This window comes from Zeugodacus cucurbitae, chromosome 4, assembly GCF_028554725.1.
Source record: "Zeugodacus cucurbitae isolate PBARC_wt_2022May chromosome 4, idZeuCucr1.2, whole genome shotgun sequence".
NCBI lineage: Eukaryota > Metazoa > Arthropoda > Insecta > Diptera > Tephritidae > Zeugodacus > Zeugodacus cucurbitae.
This window is the reverse complement of record NC_071669.1, coordinates 37,392,831-37,419,903: the sequence shown is the minus strand read 5'-3', so window position 1 is coordinate 37,419,903 and position 27,073 is coordinate 37,392,831. Positions and strand designations below refer to the sequence as shown.

General features: G+C 34.5%; 1 protein-coding gene across 7 annotated transcripts in view; it reads left to right on the top strand.

Moving 5' to 3' along the window:
- Positions 1-16,780, top strand: part of LOC105211582 (neuropeptides capa receptor) — a 49,088-nt gene extending 32,308 nt beyond the window's left edge. For 5 of the 7 annotated variants that reach the window (XM_054228973.1, XM_054228971.1, XM_054228972.1 and 2 more), the window contains exons 9-11: positions 1,416-1,605; positions 6,715-6,825; positions 13,532-16,780. In XM_054228973.1, coding sequence (XP_054084948.1) covers positions 1,416-1,605; positions 6,715-6,825; positions 13,532-13,675 — 445 coding nt within the window. In that variant the 3' untranslated portion in view covers positions 13,676-16,780. The remainder of the gene's footprint in view (positions 1-1,415; positions 1,606-6,714; positions 6,826-13,531) is intronic. The other 2 variants (XR_851679.3, XR_003752254.2) reach the window with 2 other exon arrangements.
- The last annotated feature ends 10,293 nt before the right edge of the window (positions 16,781-27,073 follow it).

Genomic DNA, 27,073 nt, shown 5'->3' with positions numbered 1-27,073 from the left:
TTCTTGTTTTTCTCACTTACAAATGGGTTTTTTCGGGCAATTCTTCCATGTAAACCAGTCTTGTGAATAATCCTTCTGATCGTAGTTGCACTGCATATGGTGTTAAATTGTTCTGCTAACATATCTCGAAGATTTTGAGCACTCAGACGTGGATTTAATTATACATTTTGGAAAACCCAACGCTCTTCACGCTCACTTAGCATTTTCTTACCAGGATGTTTTGGTTTGTTTGTGATCCGATTTTCTTCGGTATAGCGTTTTATTATATTTTTTATAATAATGTTGTATTATTAAATTTCGTATTTCTTTTGCAGTTTGAGGACCCATTTTACGAAAACTCACAATATCTTACACTTCCAAAATCGCAAATAGAACTAATTGATCGATACCATAGTAAATATGTCTAAACTAAACAAACAGACCCAAATTGTTAACGGTTTTAATAAAATACCGTTATTTGTGTTGCTTTCAATGATTGGGTCATTTTGAGTTGCGCGTCATTTTTCGGTGTGTTTTTATGTTTTCTTGTAAATATTGAAAATATTTCATTCTCATTTAATAGTTTCTGCTTTTTCTCATTGGTGACTTATTCAAATTTGAGGAAAATAATAGAAATTAAAAATAAATAAAATAGGTCATGATTTGAAAACTTTTCGCAGGTGGGCCATTTTGAGTGGCACTCACTGTATGTAGATATGTATGTATGTCTGCGAATTGGCAAAATCAAAAGACTGCTTGATAGAAATCGCTTTAAATTTTAAAATAATGAGGCAAACTATTATCAATTCATACTAAGAAGAAAGGTATGGCTAAACTCGGGTGTAACCTGACAATTTATACTCTCGCAATTTATTTGTTTAATATTATGAAGGCAACACACAATTCGTCCCGTATATTCGGCATAAAGTCCTGAATATTGAAAATCATTCTCATAGTATTTGGGGACCGGGGATCAATTTCAATTATTTTCACCACCAAGGCAATACGGTCACTTAATTTGCCTAATATACTTTACATATTAACCGATTTATAAGGTATAAAGCCGTATTTTTGAATAGTCTATAATTAGGGAAGACACACCATTAGAAGAAAAAATTCCCTCTGAATTACATTAAAGTACCTGAGAGATTTACCGATATTTTCGTTCCTTAATTGTTATTAAATATTCCATCCTTTCACACATAAATTTTACTAATAATTAATCACCAATTTTCAATCATTAGTCTTTGTTAAGTGATCTTTATTTGTTACGCGTTAGTTAATAATCATTAATTGTTCATCGTTAATCAGTAGTCTTTAGTCATTATTCATTGATAATTAATCCCTAACCATAAATATATAACCCTATACCATTAATCAACAACAAAATTTTCTTCTCTCCCACTTTACTTCATCGCAAAAATGGACGCACTCAGCACGATCAATCCGATTCTTTATAACGTGATGTCGCACCGGTACAGGGTTGCATTCAAGGACATACTGTGGGGCAAGCGGCGAAGCGTATACTACAACAATGGCTTTGCGAGGGATCAGTCCAGCTTTCGAGAGACGATCGCTTCCAGCTTGGGTGGCGGCAATAACAGTACATACGATCGCGTACATTCGGTGAGTGAAGACCCTACTAATATAATATGTATCTAACCGATTATAAAGATGCTTATTTCAAAAATATAGTCAACATTTTCTCGGGCAACTCAATATATTTTAAATTTAGTTCACATTCAACTAAGTGTGTGCAATTAAAAGCAAATGATTTCGAAACTTGACGTCAGCAGACACGTACATTTGCACAACAACAGCAGCAATTGCAATCTGCAAGTGTTTAATTAGCAAATGATTTCCCAAGCGGCTTAACTCGTACTCGTATTATCTGCTTAGTAATATTTTAATAATAAAGCCAGTGATGCGGCAGAAAATTAGTTATTACTTCGGGTATTAGCATACACGTACATGTGGATGTAGATTTAAGAAAAGTGAACACGTCTAAGCCAACTAGACGAAAATTTAATTGGATTAGACAGGTAGGTGAACGTAGGTAATGTAGTTTATATTATGTAGGTTATGTTAATTACATGTACGACTATGGCAACAGCGGTGGTTTTAATGTGTCATAATTATTTCATTTACTTGGCTCATATCAAAACCCAGTCGCACATTCGACATTAAGCAATTAAGTGTAAAATTATTAACAACTTGGTGGGAGATGATGCTATTCAACATTTGTTATTGTTTTTAAGTGAGACTACTTTAGGAGCGACCCAAAACCCGATCGGTAGTGCTGACAATGTAGACAACTCCCTTGGACCCCACCTTGGTATTTCGAAAATCTTTTATTACTTTAGTTATAAAAGCCAACTTTTCATTCTCAGATTAAAAAAAAAAAATTAAAAAAAAATACTTTTACGCAAAGTAGTATGGCGGAGCTATAGCATAATAGTTAGATCCATCATCTGGAGTGTATTAATGCACTTTTAGCGAGCAGTTGGAACTCTATATATACCATATATACAAGTTTAATGTGTTTGACTTTGTTGTAATATTGCAGCATATTGCACAGAAATGGCACATGTTCTGAACAATTATAAACCTACCGCACAGACTGCAAGCGAGACAAATCTCAGCTACATGTACAACAAAAATTAGTCATCCGGTTAACTCTACACCAAATATGGGGAATATAATTCAAATAGTAAGAGTATAATTCAAATAGTAGAAATAATTTCCTTTCTTGTTTACTTAAATTTAATAAAAAGTGTAAAGTTTTCTTATGCGTGTCTTGATTACTTTTTAATTTTTTCTACGCTTGTTTCACGTGCACACATACTTCTGCACCCGAAACATTCCTTAAAATGTGCCTTTTCTGTGAAACGCGTTGTACTGAAGCTCAAAAGTAAGTAAACATTAAAAAAGAACTTTTGAATGCGGCTTTTTCTTTGTTTTGTTTTTACCCTAATGCTGTTACCCTTATCAATTTTATTTGTGTTTCAGAAAGTTTCCAAAACGGCGCCCATAATGTTTTTCGAACTAAACACGAACTTTTTGTACTTTGCTCGAAGTGAAATGAGGCATTATATTGAGCGTTTGAAAAGAGTAATGAAGGAATTTTGACTTGCGGCGTTTTTTCTTAAACAATTTTAAATTTGCGATTTTGCGATTGAGGAATGTTTTATAATAATGTACAAAAATGGCTTTCGGTTCGAGCTTTAATTTAAGGGTAACTCTTTTAACAGTATTAAGTAAAGGAAATAGATACATATAGGTATATGTATTTACATATGGGCATTTCCGCCATGTCGAACGGGACAATCGTACGCCTTTCAACTAAAAAAACATATGAACTAAAATGTTTTTTTAATTTTGACAGTAGGATTTTTCAATAGCCCTTCATTAGCTCTACATTTAGTGTTAAGGTTGATTTTGGAACGGTTCTCATTTTCAAGATAATTGCAAAAAACCAAGGCATTCGCACGGGACAAAAAATGGAAGTCGTTTTTGGGGATAACGATTCAAACGGTGATTTCAGCGAATTGTGAGGCAATATTCAAATGTTTTTGATTGTAAAATGTTGCGCATTTATGACCTTTAAAGATGGTATGAATTTCATCCAAAAATAATTTATAGATTTTTTTAAATTAATTATTAACCACATTCGCACGGGACATGTCGCACGGGACATGTCGCACGGGACATTTTTTTCCATCATAATATTTATGTTGATTTTGTTATTATAATACGGAATTATTTAAGAAGAAAAAAAGAAAATGCTGTCCTCGGGTATACAAATTTTTGGATTTCGTTATCTGCAGGACTTTCCTTTTGATAACTGCTCCCAGTCCATCGGTTCCTTGCAAAAAAATTATATTCTAATGAAGAGTTAATTATTTTATAAAATCAACTAGACTTGATAATATAAATTTGATTTAAACTGAGAGCAGTTACCTTAAAAAATATAAATATTTTAGAAAAGCAACTAAAGGATTTCTTAATTTTGGTTAAGAGATTTATCAAGAAAATAATATGTCATAAGTTACTTTTAAAAGCAAACGATTTTCTCCTGACAACCTTGTTAAAATGAGCACTCTTATTTTGATTTGTAAGCCTATAATTTTCGCCAAAATCTATATATTGAATAGCTATTTCAGTGGAATTTAAAGTGCGGTTTTTGCTCATATGTAAATAATTAATGTAAATGTATCTATTTACATACTTAAGTCAACTTTATAAGACAAAAAATAATTTTAAATTTTTTAATTCCGCACCTACGATGTCGCACGTGACCAATTTTAAGTAGTTACCAAAACCACAAATCTTCTGATTTTTTAACAAGGTTTTTTTTATTTTAATTGTATAAATATTTACTGTTTATACCACAAATTTGGCGAGCTTGCTGCTTATATTTGCGATGCAGTGGGAACAAGTGTTGTTTTTTGATGTCACACGGGACATTAAAATATAAGTTAATAAGAGAGCAAAAACTTACAGTTATTTGCAATCGCATGCTTTCTTATGCATTTTAGTTTGCTCTTTGTACCCTTATAAAGGTTTTACACAAAGCAAAAATTAATACATGATATGTTTCTTTAACAATTTTGACAAAAAAAACAAATGTAGTAGAAAAATCGAAATGAGAAAAGTAGCTCCTATTCGACTTGGCTTTGGTATATCTCGTAATTGGTTATGAATTAATTTAAAGATAATTTAATATAAATAAATTTAAATATTTTCCTATGAAAATATGCAAAAACTTTGTAATTCTAATAATGTTTAATATTTTGTCTGTGGTAGACCTTCTGGCGGAAATGCCCATATATAAAAGAAAGTCGTGTGTGTAATGGTGTAACTAATTTATAACTCAAGAACGGCGGCCCCTTTGGCTAAAATTTGATTTGGTGCTAGCTTAGAATGTTGGCGCTCACTTGATAAAAATAGAAAAACAAACCAACATTCGGTTGCACTTGCTTTTTTCTGGCCTCACATTGCGTTATTACGTTAAATCTTCAAAAAGTTGAAAACCCAACATCCAAAGTTTCATTAGCATTGAAATTCATCATATGGGACGAATGCACAATGGAGCATAAACACGCATTGGAAGCACTTAACCGAACACTAAAAGGTATACACAATAACTCGAGGCGCAATGACAGTTAGTCTAGCGATTTCCCCCAAACACTGCCAGCAATTCCGAGATCAACTGCTGACGACGAAATAAACGCTATGAAAAAACTTCCGCTAACCACAACCATGAGAGTTGCATTGCTGCACGATACATATGTGGAAGATTTCTGAGCAATTGCTGACTGGTAATGGTCGAGTACCTTTCGACGAATTGAACGGATTTAGAATCACTGTAACTTTGTCTTATCGAATAACGAATTCATCAACAAGGTATTCCCAATCACAAAAATAATGAATGGTTGAGTGGGCGGCTAATCACACAAATAATGAATTAATGAAGTTGAGTGAGCGATCAAGTTTGGCGGTTATGAATTGATATATAGATTGCCTAAACTACATAATTCAGTATGAGATAGTTGGTACACTTTAGTCATTCAAATATATTGACAGTGTAATAAACGAAGAACGAATGAACCACCAACTATCCAATTGAATTTTTAAACTCCTTAATGCACTATTACCAGGACTGTATGCTCACTTAATTTTCTACAGAGACACACTATTAGAAGAATAAAAGTCCCTCTGAATTAAATTAAAATATCTGAGAGATTTACCGATATTTTCGGTGAAAAATTACTCTTAGGCACTGGGTTCTTCATGTTCGATATCATGGAGCTGGAAAGTCCGATCTTGACAAATTTTCCACAAGTGATATAGTATTTGTGTAAAGTTTTATTCTGCTATCTTCATTTGTTCCTAATGTATGTATATATTATAAAATGAACAAATCAGTTGGAATTCAAAATTGAGTTATATGGGAAGTAGGCGTGGTTGTGAACCGATTTCGCCCATTTTTCGTCCGTGTCAACAGGGTGTTAAGAAAATTATGTACCGAATTTCATTGAAATCGGTCAAGTAGTTTCTGAGATATGGTTTTTGACCCATATTTTTTTCTATTTTTTAAACAGTAACTTTTCGAATAATTTAGACTTAAGTTGATAACAATATTTCGATATAAAACATTGAGTTCTCCTCTATTGTAAAAATACTTTTTTAATTTCAACATTGCGGAATATGATATATATTCCAAAATAAAATTGTTACATTGCTTTTTGATCAATCCCTCTAAATCACTGGCCGATGTAATGCAGTACTAGGGAAATATTGAGGAGAAAAGCAGTTTCCTAAGTCAAAGTTTGACAACGTATTCATATATATTGTATGTTGACAAAAAGGGTCGCTCAAAGCGAAATTTGGGCAGCCTTCCTCGTTGTTGATAAAAGAAAAGATACAAGTTGTACTATTCATTCCAGCGTCTTAAAGGACGACAAAATGTTGGAGTTAATCAAGTTTATGAAGAAAGTAATTAAGGAGTCCTTAAATTAAATCAAATATCAGGGTGGGGTCATCTAAAACCTAAATATACATTATTTGATATGTGCTATTCGAACTCTTTTAGAAGGGGAAATGTAGTGATTAAGAATGTAGATTTACTACTCCTCATAGCCAGAACATGAACTTACGCTAACTTTCTAAACTGTATTTACTGTATTTTTAATGACACCGGTGTTAATATTTCAAAAATATTTTATATTTTAGGTACGTGTGCGTTCCGTGCGTCATACGAATAATTTCAGAGATCGCAACTCCATTAAGACAAAAAATGTACTATGGACAAAGGATGGAGACTACACTGTGCCGCTAAAAAAGGTAAGGGTCTAGAAATACTAATTATAACCACGAAATGAAGAGGTACATTCGAACATTTTATACTCTCTGAATTATACGGTATAAAGTCGACTAAAAGTTTGAATGTCTTTACATTAGATGTGTGGATGTTGGAGGAATTGAAAATGCGAAAGCACTTTCAATATATCATTTTATCCCTTTTTCGCATCTGGGCACATTATTTTGAGAAAAAGGCGCCCTTCGATTTTTAATGAGATAGATTGACCGATACTTTCGGCAAATAGTCAGCATTAGCACTGAGTTTCTCGTATACATTAACTTACGCTTTGAAAATGTATGGTCCGATTTCAACCATTTGTGGAGGAAAGTCGCCTTGCCCTAAAGCCACTACTATGCAAAGGTGCTTTATGGAAATAACCCGATGTCCATTTTAAAACTGTAACTTTAAGGTCTGAAGAATACTCTAGGAGCATGAAATTTGTATTGCGGTGAAAACCTCAGTTTTTAGCAACTATAGTCGATATTAGTAGTTTAATTTCTAATGCATATACTTGTTGTTGTTCATTACTACATGTCAGCATTACCTTCGCAATTTCTTACCCACTTTTACTTCGTCATTAAAATTTCACTCCTTGCCACAAGGGATGACAAAGCTTCCAGTAATCAAAGGCAAGCAAATTCCGTACATGAATATGGGTGTGTATCAGTATTATCAGTAATGTGATATCTCTTCCCAAACAGGATGGTGAATAGCCCCTCTATTTCTTAAACGAATTCCTCAGGTTGTTTCTTACTTGGAGCGGCTTGCAGCAACCAATATGACATGAATATCTCGTGCTGATGACATTTCTAATTGTGTTGTTGTTCATTGCTAACTTTGTCGAAGACAAACTCATTTTTTCCATTTTTCATTTTTGCATTGACGCGTTGATTCCTGTGAAAAGTTGCCGGAAGTGGGAAACTATTTACTCGAGTTGTTGTTGGCTTCCTGCTTTAAAGAATTTATACTCGTAATTTGAATTTATTTGCCATGTACCTGAGATTCTCACATTGCAATGTGTAGCTCCAATCACACGTGCTTCAGTGCTTTTGTGTGGGCCTACAAGCGTGCATATTTATATATAGTTCAAGAAAAACCTTGTACTACAAAAGAATTACTTGGTTCTAAAGAAGATGTATTGATTGTATCCATTATTAATCTTAATACTATTGCGTCTTGAGAAATGCAAAACTTCTGCTTTTCAAGAACACAAATTAAATATATTTTTATGCTTACGAACACATTTTTCGCTCAGTAAAGTCTTTGCAAGATAATTAAGCAGACGTTTGAATAATAAGCATATTCAGTTGCCTGCCGTATTTACTTCGCTGGCCAAAATCGCTTTGTTGACATAACCTAAAAGGATTTTGAAACCCATTTCACCTGCAACTTCACTGAAATGTAAGCATAATTATAAATACGGCATTCATAATCACGCATTAAAAATCTCAACATAAGTGGTTGCTTGAAAAGTTGGTACTTAAGCTTTGCCTAATTTCGGTTGCCTTTTCCCGGCAACAAAAGTTGCAACAAAAGCGTTTAAAACTGACAGTCTAATCGCATCATTTCCAACAACCGAAATGCAATACGCAGAAAAGCACTTTGTACGTGTTTAGTTAAGCGTATTCCTCCTAGAGCGTGTTCCATTTACTTATCTCTGGTATTGTAATACTTAACTGTTTGCGAAACACATAAATACAAAAATGACATATCCCACAGAGAGCGAATAAGTAGATTTAAAACATGAATTACAAAAAGAGTTGTTATCATTGCTCCAATTTTAAATGTATACTTACATATTATTGAAACTTTTTTTTTTTTTTCTTTTATAGTAACAATCTTTTATTTGCAATCTGTCCTATTAACATTCAGCAAAAGTGATTATCTCATTATAAATAATAGTATAAAAAATTAAAACATTGTTTCATTTATTATAATATATCTTAATATATTACTTACTTTATATATTATGTACTTATTTTCTAAAGGGCAAGTCTAGGACATGATATCTTCTCAGTCTTTGGGTTTCTTGAGTATCATCTAGTAAGCATATTGCCAAGGTATTATTGTGATTACTTAGTTTATGGTTAAGATATTTATCGGATAGTCTATTTACCTCCTCTTTTACGTAACGAATTTGTAAATATTTATGTATATTTTCATTTGTTATAAACCATGGCGCATTTACAATCATTCTTAGTGTTTTTGACTGATAGCGTTGTAAAATTTCAATATTTGATTTGGAAGCCGTACCCCACAGCTGAATACCATATGTCCACACTGGTTTTAAGATCGCTTTGTATAATTTAATTTTATTCTCAAGACTGAGTTCAGACTTCGAGCCATTTTTTCATAACATTCCATTTTTTCATCCATGTTTCTATTCTCTCTAACTCAAGTTGAATAATTGAATTAGCACTAGATGGGGTTTCGCCCACTGTTACTAAAGCAGTGTCATCTGCAAATGTCGCAATTAGGACCTCTTCGGTTGTTGGGAAATCAGATGTGAATATGGTATAGAGGACAGGTCCGAGTACACTATATTGAGGCACTCCAGCTTCAATTGAAAGAATATCTGAATGATCATTTCTATGTTTTACATAGAAACTGCGACCACACAAATACGATTTCAACATTAGATAAAATGGCGAAGGAAAATGTTTTTTTATTTTATAAAGCAATCCTGGGTGCCACACCCGATCAAAAGCATGCTGAATATCTAAAAAGACTCCTGAGCAGTACTTTTTATTTTCTAGCGCGTCAGTTATAATGTTGACAACTCGGTGACATTGCTCAATACTTCCGTGGTTTTTCCTGAATCCAAATTGATGCTCAGGTATGACATTGTTTATTTCAATAACTGATAGCATTCTTCTCAGAAATATTCTTCCAAATATTTTGGAGAATGTTACCAACAAACTAATTGGTCTATATGACTTAATATCATTTTCTGATTTGTTAGGCTTCAATACCATTATTATCTCCGCGCATTTCCACTGCGTTGGAAAGTGAGAAAGACGAAGAATTGTGTTGAATAACAACATTAAATATTGCATAAATTTTTCTGAAAGCGCTTTAATCGTTTTTGCATCGATACCATCATATCCTGGTGCTTTCGAATTTTTAAGTGTTTCTATTTCTTCCTCAACCTCTAACTGTGAGATACGTTTTATTGGAAGGCCCATTTGGCAGGCAACATCTAGGAATCCCATTACTTCTTCCTCATCTGAATGACTGTTAAGTGGAAGCGGTTTGAAAATATCTTTGAGGTATTCACAAAACGCTTGAGTTTTACTTGAGTCAGATTTACACCAAGAACCATTACAGTTTCTTATAGCAACATTTCTTCTATTTGGGCGTTTTAAATATTTCGTGGTTTTCCATAAGCTGTACTCGTTGTTTTTATCAACATCAATATTTTTGAAAAAATCTGACACTGTCTTGTTTTTATAATCGCTTAAAGCTATTTTGAGATCTTTAGTGGCTTGATTATATTTCTTTTTATCGCTTGGTAGTCGTCTATTTTACCAAGTTTTCCTTAATTTACGTTTCTTTTTTATCATATCTCTTATTTGAGATGGAATGAGAGTTTTGTTAGGAACATGCGCTTCATTAATTGGATTAGCTTGAGATGCTGCCTCATAAATAAGTTGAGTGAGTGACTCTATTGCACTGTCTAGTTCAAATTCGTTTTTAATCGGTGTATTCAAATCTATACGAGCATCCAAATATTGATGAAAATAATCGATGTCAGTTTGCGCAGTTATTAATTTTTGTCTTCTTATATCCTCAGGCATCAGGTTTACAGTGACAAGAATTGGCGAATGATCAGAGCTCAGATCAAAATTTTCTGAAATAGAAAACATATGCCTAGGAATTCCTTTGTATACAGCGAAGTCCAAAAGATCGGGTATTTTTCTGTACCACCTGTAGATAAAACAGACAAACGATCATTTGTTATACATTTGTACAAGTCATTTCCTTTTGGATTAGTTAGTCTCGAGCCCCACCAAGGATGCTTAGCATTAAAGTCTCCGCCTACAATGACGGCAGGACCTAGTTTGTCGAAGAAGTTGTGAAATTCTAGTTGTTTCATAGAAAATCGTGGCGGAATATATATTGCACAAAGAACTATATTGTAAGAACCGCATCTAACTTTGATGCATGTTGCTTGAAGTTGGGGACATAATATTCCTTCTTCCATTTTATACTTTATTTTGATGACTTTATTAAGATAGCAGTTCCTCCATGAGCTTTGCCATCAGGATGATCGCTGCTAATGAGATCATAGCCTCTAATTTTGAAATAGGAACGTGATGTAAAATGTGTTTCTGAGATAAATATGATATATCACGGATATGGTTTAATAAACAATTTGCATTCCATAGCGCAAGCTGTAGATTTATTTGCATAGTTGATTAATTAGCATTGTCATCATATTTATTAAATTATTAGTCATTTCTAATTGTCTATTAAGTAGAATTTCAATTTTTTGTAGAGTGTTGCATTCATTTTGCTCAGGATTAGCTTTCAGCACTTCAGCGAATGTAGAATTTCCTCTTGTTGCACTAGAATCAGTATTTTGATTTAGTTGAGTAAAAGATTTTCCAGTTTTTGACTGATTTTTTTGTCTATTGCTTAGATTTAAATTTTTCTGTTGGACAAGTTTTTGATATACATTGCAACCTTTATAATTGGCTGGACGATTTTGAAGACAATTAATACATTTGGCAGGTGATTCAATGCTCTTAGAACATTGAGAACTAGGATGGTTAAGTCCACACTTAACGCAGTTAAACGGTTTTGTGCAATAAGTCCTTGTATGTCCAAATTTTTTACAGCGATAACATTGTACGATGTCATTTGATTTTATAGGTGGCTCAACAACTACCATCGCATTATTAATATGTTTCAAATCATATATTGTTTTGTTGTATCAATAAAAAAACATTGGCAGTGGTTGTTTTGTATAGCGACTTCGAATATTGACAATATTCCTAACTTTATGACCCAATATTTCTAGTTCAGATTTTATATCACTAATATCAGTAGTATGATGTAAATTTTTAATAACTACTCTATAAGCCCTTTCTTGTTTTAGTTGATATGTGTGGAAACTAATATTCTTAGTTTTCATGTGTTTTACTAGAAGTCTATAAGAATTCACATTTTTAACCATTATCCTAACTTGCCCATCTGCTGTTGATTTATAATTAAAATCCGCATGAGGAATTACTGAGCTAAACATTTTTATCATTTTACTTATGTCAAACTTAGTAAACTATTAACACGTTATTAGCACACTATTAGGATCAAACACTTAGATGTTGATCGTTCCGCGGTTCAATGATGCAGACTCCATTGAAACTTTTGTGTTCCTAAACTGTATAAATATAACAAATTAATGCAATTTCTAGCTTTATTGCGTAAATGAGTTCATTTCATAGTCAATAGTCGAAGAATTGTGGAAAGAACGTATTTCTGGCAACTAAACGGTAACCCTTCCCCTGATCATGGTGTGCATTTCCATTTTTAGTCAGCCGATGTTATATAGGTATTTATTATATGCAATGTGAAGAGACTTTCACTTAGGTAAGGGATTGAATTTTTGAATAGTATTGGCCGTTCCAAGAAGGTACTTTTTTTCAACATCCTTTTTTTTGACATATCACGAGTGAGTCAACTTTATTACAAAAATTCACGTTCTGTAAAATTGTTTTTCGCAAGCTTGGCTCGACTTTTGATCAAAATAATCGGCCTACTGACGAATGGAACGACTTGGCGCATTTTACGTCGAGATCTTATAGTGAAAGCGTACAAAATATAGCTTGTGCAACAACCGAAGCCTCTCGACATCCACAACCGACATCGCTTCGCTCTATGGGCTCTTGAAAAGTTCCACGAGGATCGGACGTGAGAATGTAACCGTCAATGGCCTTAAATTGAAGCTCGTTATCGCAGCGATATTGGGTTTCAGCAAGAAGTGCCGCCTTCCCACATCAATCAATCAATAGTTTACTGAGAAAACACTTCGGTGAGCATAATTTCACGCTTTGGACCGGGCGTTTTTTTTTTGTTCTTTCCAATGATAATAAACAGTCTCAAATAAATTTGAATTTTCAGTGTTTTTTCTTTACAAAAGTAGAGAACCTAGAGATGGATCATTCTTTATATTCAACCCATGTTCGCTCTGCACGAAGAGTTACTATATCTCCCACATCTCATACATTTTGTAAATTCTCTTCAACTCAACTTGGCCACTCAATCTTCCGGCGCTTAATTTCATTAAATTATGTTTTGGTATTGAATTGGTAAAGATTTATCACAGCACGGAAGACGCCGAAAGCGGAATTTTTCTTGTGTCATGTTTCTTTAATACAATTTGTAAAGCAAACTTTTCCATCTTCACAACTTCGACTGCAGGAATGCCATATCGGAAAGGAAGAGTGCTGCAAAGTAAAGAAAACATGTTATTTTGCTCGAAAATGTTCAATGAGCTGTCGCTTATTTGCATTATCCATTTGTAGAATACTTACTCATACAAACGCACATAATGTGAATACATTTTCATTTCTCTTCTGCGACAACTGAGGCAATTTGTTTGCAGTTACGAGTGTTCGAAACGTTTTCTTTTCTTCCGTTCCTGTTTTCAATAATATGTTTTCTATGCTCTTTTTGCTTTTCTAGGATACGCTGGACTGCAAACTGAAGTATGGCACGAACGTTGTAGTTGTTGTGGACAATGGCAGCGTCAATGGACGGCCCAAAGTGTTCACAGAAAACGAAGCCGAAGCAACACTGATGAACAAGGATAACGAGACTTGTATATAAAGAAAGCAGAAGGATGCAACAAAAAAGCGACAAACAATAAATAAGCGATCGAGTGGTTTGAGCTGCACAAGCATATGTGGTAGCGCCAGTGTGCTCACAAGACAGCGAGATTAACCTAAAAACAAATGGATTCTAACGAACCAATGCATTAGCGTTCTGAACGGGCATTCGAAATGAAGAAATTGTGTACGTATGTATATTTTGTATATATGGCATTCGGTTTAACGGTAAAAGATTACAATTACAGTTGTTCCACTTTTACTGTATTTATGGGATGCAGTTATTTAGTTTATGCAATGAGTGTTGAAAGTAAAAGCACTTTGTACATATAAGATATTTGATAAAAGATATTGTTAATAGATACAGCAACGAATTTAAGCAAACTACTTATAGGCGTCTCACCCGCAAAGTATGCAATAAGTTTGCTGATAAGTTAGCATAGAGTTATGGTTATTTGGCATTTGACAAGGCCTCAGCAGAGTGTATTTTATAAAGTCGGTTGGTGTTAATAAAAAAATTAAATTTGCACATTTAAAGAAATTTGGAAATAATTTTAATGAATTTGAACAGTGAAATAATTTGCTTTCGTGCCTTTACTTAAAAAAAATTATTTGTTCTGCTCAAAGATCTCTATAACCCGAACTTTTGTATTGGCCATAGCGTTTAGAAATCGAATCTCATTCAAATTTCCATCCATAACTCAAATTTCCGTAACTGGAAATTCTCCATAACTCGAACTCTTGAATTGGCAATTGAAGTTAAATTTCATAAAAATCTCCTTCCATAAATCGAACTTTTCGACCAGGTCTTAATACACAATTTAAAATTTTACTATCGAGGCAGAATTTTAAAACAGTCCCCCTATATTGTATGGCGGCGAACAAAAGATATATTACTCTAATGGATTTCATAAATCATGTAACAAAAGCATGAGATACAGACGACGAGAGCCAAACAATAGCCAAGTGCAACAAATTAAATTAAAGAATTTTACAGCTTTTTGAAACATTTATGTTATGTCGTTAACTAACTTCAATCCAACGTCGAAACAAAAATTTTATTTTTTAATACTTGAAAGCAAAATCATATTTATCTGATATAGCAATATTCTGTCTTCTAATAAATGGTTCACTTTAGAGTAATCTCTCATATAAATAAATTGTTGATCAAATTCCATATTCTATAGTTTTTTCACTTTCTCTAATATCTAGCGAAAACTTAGTGAATATCACTCTCTTTACGTTCTTGTAGTTTGCACAAATTCTGATGTTCGGTTCAACCGATTTCAAACTTTACACCTATTTTATAAAATTCGTATAAAAATCCTCTAATTGCTGTAAATAATGCTTTGAAATTAAGAAAACAGGGACACACGACAAGAAATATTATAATACGTGCTTTTTGAAAATCCAAACAAGATATTACTGTTATTAATGTTAAATGCATAAATATTTATTACTCTTACATCTGATATGCACAGCTCGTCTTTGTGAGCTATACTTATGAGCGTGTATGTAAGTTGTTATGCGGAGGCCCATTGGAGCTCTAGTTAGCTGAACAACCTGTGCAACTGTTAATCAGATTCTAAGATACGTTCATATAAGGTCATGTTATTGTTGTAATATTGTAGATTATTATATTGTATACACTAATATAAGAATTCATTGCAAAGAAATGCATTGGCATCCTTTATTTATACCTACATGTATATACATATATATTCTCAAGCCAATATAATGATGGTATATGTAAGTATGTTGATGAATTTATTTCTCTTATTAAGAAGCTTTAACTTTTGTAAAAGTGTTTGCACAGATTAGGAAATCGAATTTACAACTCTCAGTGTGTTTTAATAAATGTGCGTGACTAAACGCTATCACATTGCTTATATTCACACTAAAGTGCATAAACTAAAGGCACTGAACAGGTTTCATTGTAAGCGTATTTAAGTTTCTTGGGAAACATTATCGATATTTTGTATATAAACCAGAGAAAGGCAAATTTTGCGGAATACAGTACGCTTGTTAAGAGTTTAAGAGATTTCGTCTATAAAATGTAAATAGTACGCTTGTTGTCAACACTCTTCGACCAAAAGCGTTTGGCAACTCTTAGCCATATAACTATGTGTTATTGAATACATTTTAAGCAACATGAAATTGTAAATAAGTTAATACTAAACTGTAGATATCTGGTGAGCACATTGCAGCAATGTTATGCGGTGAATTTGGAAGGAATGAATGTGAAATGTTGCGTATACGCAGCGTATCAAAATTCGTTCTTCTTATACATTTTAATTGGAGCAGTTGTTGCTAGAAAATAAATCTTATATTTGTCAATTTTAAAGAAATATGCACACAATGCATACAATGTGTTTAGCCATGTGTGGCGATTGAGGTCATGCCTCAATGCAAGGAGCGCATGTTACGTATACGCCGTGTATGTTGCAAAGTTACTTAACAAGGCTTATTCGTGCAATTATATAAAATATATATAAAATTATTATGTTTTGAAATATTGTACATTCTACTAGTTGATGATGCATTCGTTAATCATTAAAAATTTTGTACTTCTTTGGGAAAAGTACAAGCGATCTCTTTGATTTACTACAACGACTAAAAAAATTTGTTATAGTGTTATGGAAATATTTTATTTGTATTGTACTAAAATTTATTATTACTATAGTTATTATACTGTATATTTATTATGTATATATATTTTGTATTCATGGCAATAAAGTCATAATAACTTTGTATTAAGTCGAGAGCATTTTTGCTCGCGCAACTTAACTGCGTCAGATATTTTGCAATTAATCGTTACCTACAGCTTGAGGCAACTGTATGCTACTCGTGATTGAATGTGATTAAATATTGTTGTTGAATTACACAAGTAAAACTAGTATACGTGTATACTTATGACTAGTAGAAATTTTGATAAATTGGAAAATTGTTGGCAAAAATCTAAATAACAATTAAATTTAATAGATGTGTACATCCATTGGACCCAACAGATTGTGCTGTAAACGAAAAGTATTACTATTTTTAAGTAATTTGAAATTCACAAATTTAATGTAAGATTGAAATATATAAAACATTATAATTCACAACATCCCAATGGTTTTAATTAAAGAACTACTACAGAGAACTGGTAGGTGAGTAAGGATTTGTTTATATAATTTGATAAATTTACCACTTTAATTACATATCATCACTTCCTTTGACCGGATAACTCTAATTTTGCTATTATTATTATTTCGTTTAAAAATCCACACCAAGATCCCGGTGAAGGTCAGCAGCTCTAACATACCAAGGAGCATTAACCATACATCTTAGTATCTTATTTTGGAAGCGCTGAATGCTGGCAATACAGCTTTGACTTGAGCAACCCCATAGTTGAAGTTCCATAGGCTCAAATTGGCTTTATTACTTTATTATAAATAAACAGCTTGTTTTCGATTGAAAGCGTGGATCTCCTACCGACTAGATGGTAAAGCTTAACAAATTTTAAATTAAGCGCACCCTTTTTTCCTTTATTCCATGCTCTTTCCAGCAAAGCTTAGCATTTGGGGTGATACCTAGGTACTTAGCATTATTGTAATGTGGTATAGGAGTACCATTTATATAAATGGGATGGTATGATGTTTTTGTTTTTTTTTATACTCTCGCAACAAATGTTGCTAATGAGAGTACTATAGTTTTGTTCACATAACGGTTGTTTGTAACACCCAAAACTAAACGAGTTAGATATACAGTCATATATACCAAAGTGATCAGGGTGAAGAGTGGCGTTCAAATCCGAATGTCTGTCTGTCCGTCCGTCCGTCCGTCTGTGAAAACTGTAACTTGATATCTTAATATCTTGATGAAACTTGGCACACTTATTTCTTGGCACCATAGGAAGGTTGCTTTCGAAAATGAGCAAAATCGGACCACTGCCACGCCCACAAAATGGCGAAAACCGAAAACACATAAAGTGCCATAACTAAGCCATAAATAAAGCTATGGAAATAAAATTTGGTATGAAAGAACGCACTATGAAGGGGCATATTTGGATGTAATTTTTTTGGGGAAGTGGGCGTGGCCCCGCCCCCTACTAAGTTTTTTATACATTTCTCGCAAACCAATAAAGCTATATAAACCAAACTTTCTGCAGTCGTTTTTTTTAGCCACTTTCTAATACAGTCCAAAAACGAAAGAAATCGGATAATAACCACGCCCACCTCCCATACAAAGGTTAGGTTGAAAATTACTAAAAGTGAGTTAACTCACTAACGAAAAACGTCAGAAACACTAAATTTCACATAAGAAATGGTAGATGGAAGCTGCACTCAGATTTTTTAAAAAAATGGAAAATGGGCGTGGCGTCGCCCACTTATGGGTCAAAAACCATATCTCAGGAACTACTCGACCGATTTCAATGAAACTTGGTTTGCAATAGTTTCCTTACATACCAATGATATGTTGTGAAAATAGACCAAATCGGATCACAACCACGCCTACTTCCTATATACCAAAACTCTGAAGTCGATCTGAATCGTCTACTTTACAATATATAAAGTAAGCACTAGTGAAGATATCGGTGCAGAACTTTGCACAAATACTATGTTTATAGTGTGGCAGCCCCATTCTAAAAATCGCCGAAATCGGCCCATAGGTTTTTAAGGCCCCATATATCGAACACGAGAACCTCGGTGCTTCTAACCTAATATTTTGGTTTCCAACTTTCAATGGACTTTATACAATATATATGACGAATATGTGGGTCAAATTATGTATTATATAATATAAATTAAGTTAAATAAATAAATTGCGAGAGTATAAAATGTTCGGTTACACCCGAACTTAGCCCTTCCTTACTTGTTAAGTAAAGTTTACGTTCATTGATTTGAAATCGTTTTATTTAATGCACCACTTGGAAGCCCATTTAGTAATTGCATTGACTGCTGTTTGCACTCGAAGGGTAGATACTCAGGTTGACCTCCTGCTGCTAACAAGGCTGTGTCATCCGCAAATGTCGCTGTCACATAACTTGAATCAGTGAGGATATCACTTGTAAAAAGCAAGTAAAAAGGAACACCCGCTTCTATCGGTTACAAGTTTGAGTATGCATCCTCTTGTTTTATGCGAAAGCATCTATATTTTAGGTAGGAAGCAATTATTTCGCAATATTGTTCGGGTAACATGCATTTCAATTTCAGCTGTATACCCAATTGCCAAACTCTATCAAAAGCCTGAGACACGTCTAAGTAGGCCGCCGAACAAACGTTCTTTTTATCCATAGCATTTACAACGAAATTAACTATTTAGTGCACCAGGTCAATTGTTGAATGGTGATCACGAAAGCCGAACTGATGTGCTGGTATAAGGTGTTTTCGATCTATTATTGATTTGAGCCTCTTAATGAGAACATTCTCGAAGACTTCCCATAAAGCAGGCAGCAGCGATATTGGCCTATAAGATGTGACATCATGTAGTGGTTAACCCGGCTTAGGTATCATAATAACTTCAGATACTTTCCAAAACGATGGAACGTATCTTAAGTATAATGCACTTTTTACAATGTTTACTATTTTTTTATAAAATTCTTTGGTAGCTTTTTGAGCCTTACGTTCCTGGTAAGACTGGAGAAATACTGACGAGTAGATCCAACCAATTATTTTCACAGTTTAGCTCATGTCCATCGTTAGGTGTTAATATGTTTCTCAAATGAATTGCAAATACTGCAGCTTTTTGTTCATTCGTTTTCGTCCATTCAGTTTCGTTTAATTTTATTGGTGCGACATGTTTTCTTTGCTTATTAATATTCCTTTCCTTTCCTTTCCTTTCCTTTCCTTTCCTTTCCAGAGCGAATAATCATTAGAATTATCAACAGTGAGTTTGGACAAACACGTTTTGAAGGAATAGTTTTTAAACTGTCTAATTTTTGTTCTTAGTTCCGCTGTGCATCTATTAAGCTCGGTTTTGAGAGCAGCTGACCTATTTTGCTGCCATTTTCGTCGAAGTTTGCGTTTTTTATGGATACCTTCTATTATGTAATTTGTTTCCACTTAGATTCACGCGAATATTCGATATTCGCTTTAGCTTACAATCGACTTTATTCAGTATAGTCTTAAATTTATAGCAATCAGTATGTTTATTAGATAAAAAAGACGTGCCGGATGAAATTACTGGTTTTTCACATAGAATTAGTAATAGTGGTGAATGATCAGAGCTCAAATCTCAGCAATATTCAATACAATACAATAAATTTATTTTGATGACAAAAAATTCAAGAAGATCGGGTAAAATCTGCAAGCCAATAAGTGGCCTGTTGAAATAACATTGCATCCAATAACTTGTATAGCTTTCAGAAGTTCTCGATCTTTGGTTGCAGTTAAACGAGATCCCCAATAAGTGTGTTTTGCATTAAAGTCATAAAACAAGTAAGTAAAGTAAAACATCAATATTTCTATCGTTTAGAGTAACTTCCAATTCATTTTTACTTTTTTGGAAAGACCATTGGCGTTCCATAGCATTATTTTCAAATAGTTACTGTTCATCCATAAACTGTAAATAGTATTCAAGAGTGCTAAGCCGCTGATTTATGGACTTAAATAATTTTTGTTCGTTTAATTTATGCAGAATTTGGGATAACATATTACTTTTTATACTCTCACAACAAGAGTTGCTAAGAGAGTATTATAGTTTTGTTCACATAACGGTTGTTTGTAAGTCATAAAACTAAATGGGTTATAAAATGATCAGGGTTACGAGACGAGTCAAAATCCGAATGTCTGGTCGACCAGATCAATATGCTGTATGTCATAATCGGCCTTACTACAACCTTGTAGTACCAAGGTGTTAGTCCCCATTTAGGTCCAACCATCCTTATGCTCGTATAAAGTGGTATAGCCACTTTCTTAACTCTATCATCAGAGTCTGGTTTCCATGATAGCTTCCTGTCTAAAATTAGTCCTAGGTAGCGAAAAATGTTAGAAAATCTAAAGTTTACAGTACAATTGTATTAATCTTATAGTTTGTAAATGAGCAAAATCATTACACAACCATTGCTATATATCCGGTAACGGATTAAAACTTCCTCTCAAAATTGTGAGAATCTCAGTGCCTATTGATGACTTGTTCCGAAAATATCGGTAAATTTTAACGATGCCTTAATGAGAACGAGGGGCACTTTTCCTGATAACAATGTGGCCGAGAAGATAAAATCGAGTCAATCCTTATCCTTAAAACTGCTCTAACATAATTAATACCATTATATTATCGATTTTGATTTATTGATTTTGATCAGAGACTATAATTTTGTCGACAACATATTTTATGAGAACACCGCATATGTCAACCAAGAAACCTAATAAAGCATTAAACAATCCATAAATTTGTTATGTACATAATTACTATATATATTTCGTGCAAAGAAGGAGGAACGTGGGAGAACCGAATCTCAATTTAGAAATAGCTGTAAGTCATTTCTGTTATGAGGGGAAATTGTTAGGTGACGAAAAGCGTGGTAACACCAACCAAACGCAGTTCAAATCAATTGAAAAGCCACCGATGTATCATATATACATTTCAGTTTGTGGAAATTTAAAAAAAGTATTTAAAAAGACTGTATTTCTCTAAAGCTTCAAGGGAAACGTGCTCACATAACCACCACAAGGCAAAATTCCTTTATTACTCTCTTCAAACGCTCAATATAATGCCTCATTTCACTACGCACAAAGTATTGTAGAAAAATTTCGTATTAAGTACAAAGAACATTATGGGCGCATTCGGAAAACTGTGGGAAACTCAAATAAAATTGATAATCATAGGAATTTAAAGAGTTTGAGTAATACATAGCTATGTACATATAATACGAAATAACGGCAACAAACATATCTTTAGACAAAAAAGGGGTTGAGGCGCTTCTTTTAATGTTTAAACTTCTATGCAATGGAATAGCTACATTTTAAGGAATGTAATCGGGTATACATGTGCGTATGTTTCTAAGTATCTTTGTGAAACACGCGTAAACAAATTAAGAAGTAATCAGGCCCAGCGTGCGAAAATGCATAATAAATTTGAATAAGCAACGGAAACAAGCGCCCTCTTGCTTCAACTTCCGAAAGATGGATGAATTTTCTACTGGCTAGCAAACTAATGTGAAATAGGTTAAAGTTAGGAATCCCTAAGCATTTTTTGTTCGTTTAACAGTTCTTTAATAAAATGAATTTGTGTATTTTTTCTACTTGCCAGAAGAACTGTGAAGAGTTGGAACTTAAACAATTCATATCTATGCAATTTTTTAATGCGTAACGCTTGAATGGGGGAATCTTCACCGAATCACTTCAACTAAGAGCATAATTACGAAAATATGCAATTTCTTATTCCCATCGATGAACTGCTATTTTATGCATATTATACACACATAAATGACTTTAATTCAATTAGTAGTTTCTTTCTCAAGCAAATCCATTTTGTTTTGTGGTTATCGAAACATATTTGCGGTTATTGTGGAGCACTTTCGACGAAAGACCGCAATTTTTTCCATTTCAACTAAGTTATTAATTCGACTTGTCAAAATTACTTAAGTGTATGTGACATGTGTATGTAGATGAAGACTTTGACGTGATTGATTTATTTCTAATTTAAAAATATAGAATTAATGTGAATTGCTGGTATACAATGTTGCTTTAATCAAAAATCACTCCTGCTCGTCATTTCCGGTCTGACGAGCATTCGATTATAAATTACAATTGCAATCACTTATTATAACCACTTTTCTTATTAAATTACCAAACACTCCATTTTTATACTCTCACAAAAGTTGCACAGAGGCGTGTTTCATGAAATACTAGATAATTTTAAAATTTTAAATTACAACATTTTCAAAGCTTTATAGAATAATGAAATAATTAATATTGGATTGAATAGCTACGATTTTTTAACAAAGTTCCACCCTTCCGGGGCATAGAGTCTAAGAGATCATAGCAACGTTTAAATGGTCATCTTTCCAAAAATCTTTCACAACCAGCGACAAATCTCTCAAATTGCTTGGTTTCCGTTAAACAACACTTGCTATCGGTCCTCAGGTTTGCAATAAAGTTGAGGTCAGGAAACCTAATAGTCCAGCGAATAACCTCAACTGCATTGACCCCTAACAACTTCTCTGCGCCTTTGCTGGTATGTTTAGTGTACCGATATCATGGGTATATTCCATAGGTCATTTGGTAATATTGTGATCTATGATGCCTTCCATAAAGAGGATTGGACAAACTCCACTATGTGCAAAGATACCGATAATATGATTTTGGCGCCCCCAAGTTTGACAGGTTTTGTTGCAAATCGGGGATATTATTGCGGGTTATGTGGACCCCTAGCAGCATTTCTTGAACCTTAGTACAGGTTACAATACAAATATTTAAATTTTGTATTCATTTGAACACAACAGTGTCGCCATTTTTCTAGAGGCTATTATACATATTTTCTCGGATTTTTTGTTCTGTGCCAAAATAATATGAATAATTTAAGTAATAATTGACGAATTTAGTTCGCCCAGATGCTCCTGCCTGGTGCAAATAGATATATTTCGCTGTAATACTACAACACTTCTCCGACCTGCTGAATGGCAGTGAGAGTACAACACCAGGAGATGGCGAACCCGATCCCCCAATCGATGACGAAGGAACAGATTTTCCATTACCCGACCATGAAGAAATTCGAATAGCAATTACCCGCTTGAAGAACAACAAAGCAGCGGGGGCCGATAGATTACCGGCAGAACTATTCAAATACGTCGGCGAAGAACTGATAAGGCTTCTTTGCAGAATATGGTCGAAAGAAAGCATGCCTGACGATTGGAATCTCAGTGTGCTCTGCCCAATCCATAAAAAGGGAGATCCCACAATCTGCGCCAATTACCGTGGGATCAGCCTCCTAAATATCGCATACAAGGTTCTATCGAGCGTACTGTGTGAAAGACTAAAGCCCACCGTCAACGAACTGATTGGACCTTATCAGTGTGGCTTTAGACCTGGAAAATCGACAACTGACCAGATATTCACCATGAGCCAAATCTTGGAGAAGACCCGTGAAAAGAGGATCGACACACACCACCTTTTTGTCGATTTTAAAGCTGCTTTCGACAGCACGAAAAGGAGTTGTCTTTACGCCGCGATGTCTGAATTTGGTATCCCCGCAAAACTAATACGGCTGTGTAAATTGACTTTGAGCAACACCAAAAGCTCCGTCATGATTCGGAAGGGGCCTCCCCGAGCCGTTCGATACCAAACGAGGTTTCAGACGAGGTGACTCACTATCGTGCGACTTCTTTAACCTGATGCTGGAAAAAATTATAAGAGCTGCAGAGCTAAACCGAGAAGGTACAATCTTCTACAAGAGTGTACAGCTCCTGGCGTACGCCGATGATATTGATATCATCGGAAGCAACAACCGCGCCGTTTGTTCTGCTTTTTCCCGCATGGATAAAGAGGCGAAGCGAATGGGTCTGGAGGTGAATGAGGACAAGACGAAATATCTCCTGTCATCAAACAAACAGTCGGCGCATTCGCGCCTTGGCTCCCACGTCACTGTTGACAGTCATAACTTCGAGGTCGTAGATAATTTCGTATACCTGGGAACCAGCATCAACAATACGAACAATGTCAGCCTCGAAATCCAGCGCAGAATAACACTTGCCAACAGGTGCTACTTTGGACTGAGTAGGCAATGGAACAGTAAAGTCCTCTCTCGACGAACCAAAATCAAGCTCTACAAGTCGCTTATCATTCCCGTCCTGCTTTACGGTGCAGAAGCTTGGACGATGTCAACATCAGATGAGACGACACTAGGAGTTTTCGAGAGGAAAATTTTGCGCAAGATTTATGGTCCTAAGAACATTGGCAACGGCGAATACCGCAGACGATGGAACGATGAGCTGTACGAGTTATACGACGACATTGACATAGTTCAGCGAATAAAAAGACAGCGGCTACGCTGGCTAGGTCATGTTGTCCGAATGGACGAAAACACTCCAGCACTGAAAGTGTTCGATGCAGTACCCGCCGGAGGAAGCCGAGGAAGGGGAAGGCCTCCACTCCGTTGGAGGGACCAGGTGGAGAGCGACCTGGTTAAACTTGGGATCTCCAACTGGCGCCGAACTGCGAAGGAGAGAGAGAGATGGCGCACTATCGTCGATTCGGCTATAACCGGCTAAACGGTTGCAACGCCAATCACATACATACATACATACTACAGCGTGATCGCCTGTGATGTATTTTCGCACTTTTGTCCACGTGTTTTATATTTATTACTACAATTTATGTTATTTGCTAAGTTTTAAGCAGATCATTATTCGATTTCCTGGAGCTCCTTACACGCTTTTAGTAATTTTCCTACATTTTGTTTGATAACTTCGCGAAGAGAAGACTCTGTATGGTGCTATCCTCTACTCAAAGGAGAAAAACACATTGATTAAATTAACCTCAATTAATTAAAATTGATTCTAGATTATGGAATTCTACTTACTTTTCTAATTATACCCTGAACAGAGTATATTAAGTTTGTCACGAAGTTTGTAACACCCAGAAGGAAGCGTCGGAGGCCCTTTAAAGTATATATGTAAATGATCAGTATGTTGTACTAAGTCGATTTAGCCATGTCCGTCTGTCTGTCCGTCTGTCTGTCTGTATATATACGAACTAGTCCTTCAGTTTTTAAGATATCGTTTTGAAATTTTGCAGATGTTATTTTCTCTTCAAGAAGCTGCTCATTTGTAGGAACTGCCGATATCGGACCACTATATCATATAGCTGCCATACAAACTAAACGATCGGAATCAAGGGCTTGTATGGAAAACTTCCGTATTTTACTACATATCTTCACGAAATTTGGTGTGAATTATTGCTCATAGAAATAATTTAATCTGCGAAAAAATTGTTCAGATCGGTTCACTATAGCATATAGCTGCCATACAAACCGAACGATCGGAATCAATGGCTTGTATGGAAAACTTCCGCATTTGACATGGTATCTTCACGAAATTTGACATGGATTACTGCTTAAGGTAATAACATAATCTCCGAAGAAATTGTTCAGATCGGTTAACTATATAACCTTAATGTTTCTAGTAAACAACCCGGCTAAAAAGAATTAGTAAAATGTTTTCTTTTGTTAGACCGACATGAGGCATCTCGTGACATCGCCCAGAAGGTAGGAGTTAGTCACCAAACCATTTTAAACCATCTGCAGAAGGCTGGATACACAAAAAAGCTTGATGTTTGGGTGCCGCATGATTTGACGCAAAAAGTCTTCGTGCATAATCAACGCCTGCGAAATGCTGTTGAAACGAAACGAACTCGACCCATTTTTGAAGCGGATGGAGAATGGCGACGAAAAATCGATCACATACGACAATATCAAGCGAAAACGGTTGTGGTCGAAGGCCGTCCCAAACAGTGGCCAAGCCGAGACACTTCGTTGACGACTCGTCAGTCATAGCGCCAAGTGATTACCACCTGTTAATGGTAGGGTTGTGAAAAGTGGCTGTCCGAGTTCTTCGCAATCTACGAAGGCGGTATTATGAAGTTGCCGTCTAGATGGAAACAGCTTATCGAACGAAACGGCGCATATTTGAACTAAATCCGATTACTTATTACTTTTTATAAAGCATTGATTGAAGAGCAAAGAAGCGGAAGGGAGATAATGTCTAACACTCCTCTTTTTTGTGGAAAGCAAAACCAAGTATTTCTGAGAACTTGTAAAGCTGTATTAAAATAACGGTTAATATAATAAAAATTTGTTTGTTATTTTAATGCCAGTATATTGTTTTATATACCGTTACATACATTCTTCATATACATTCTTCATATCATTTTGTGGACAAATGTACGTAAACTACTGCTTTTGACTACCATCGCCATCTTTCTTTAATATCAGTCCCATACTTGTCCACATTAAATGACAATCCAGTGAGTTATTAAAAGTATATTGAATTGTATTTATGGTCATGCTCGTAAAAACACGTATAACTTTTTAATCGCGAGAAATTTCGCATACAGATATATTTTTTGAAAAGACATACATATTCGTGAATGTGTCTCTACATCACGACACTAACTACTATACTAGTGGGAATTACTCCAGCGACAGTGCACACACACAGCCTGTGGTGCGAAAGCTAACTGGATAGAAAACATAAAATTTCCAATTTTTCAATTCAATCGAAAAGTCTTCACAAAATGAATGTGGTATTCACAATAATTAAAGGATATAAGAATAGGATTTTATGATCTTATGGATCTTATAACCTCTTAGGTGTTACATTTCAAATCACAATGTATCAAATCTGCTACTCAAAACTATGTTTTTTATTTATCTTGAACTTGTAATAGCGTGATATATTTCAATACTTTGAAAGATACCG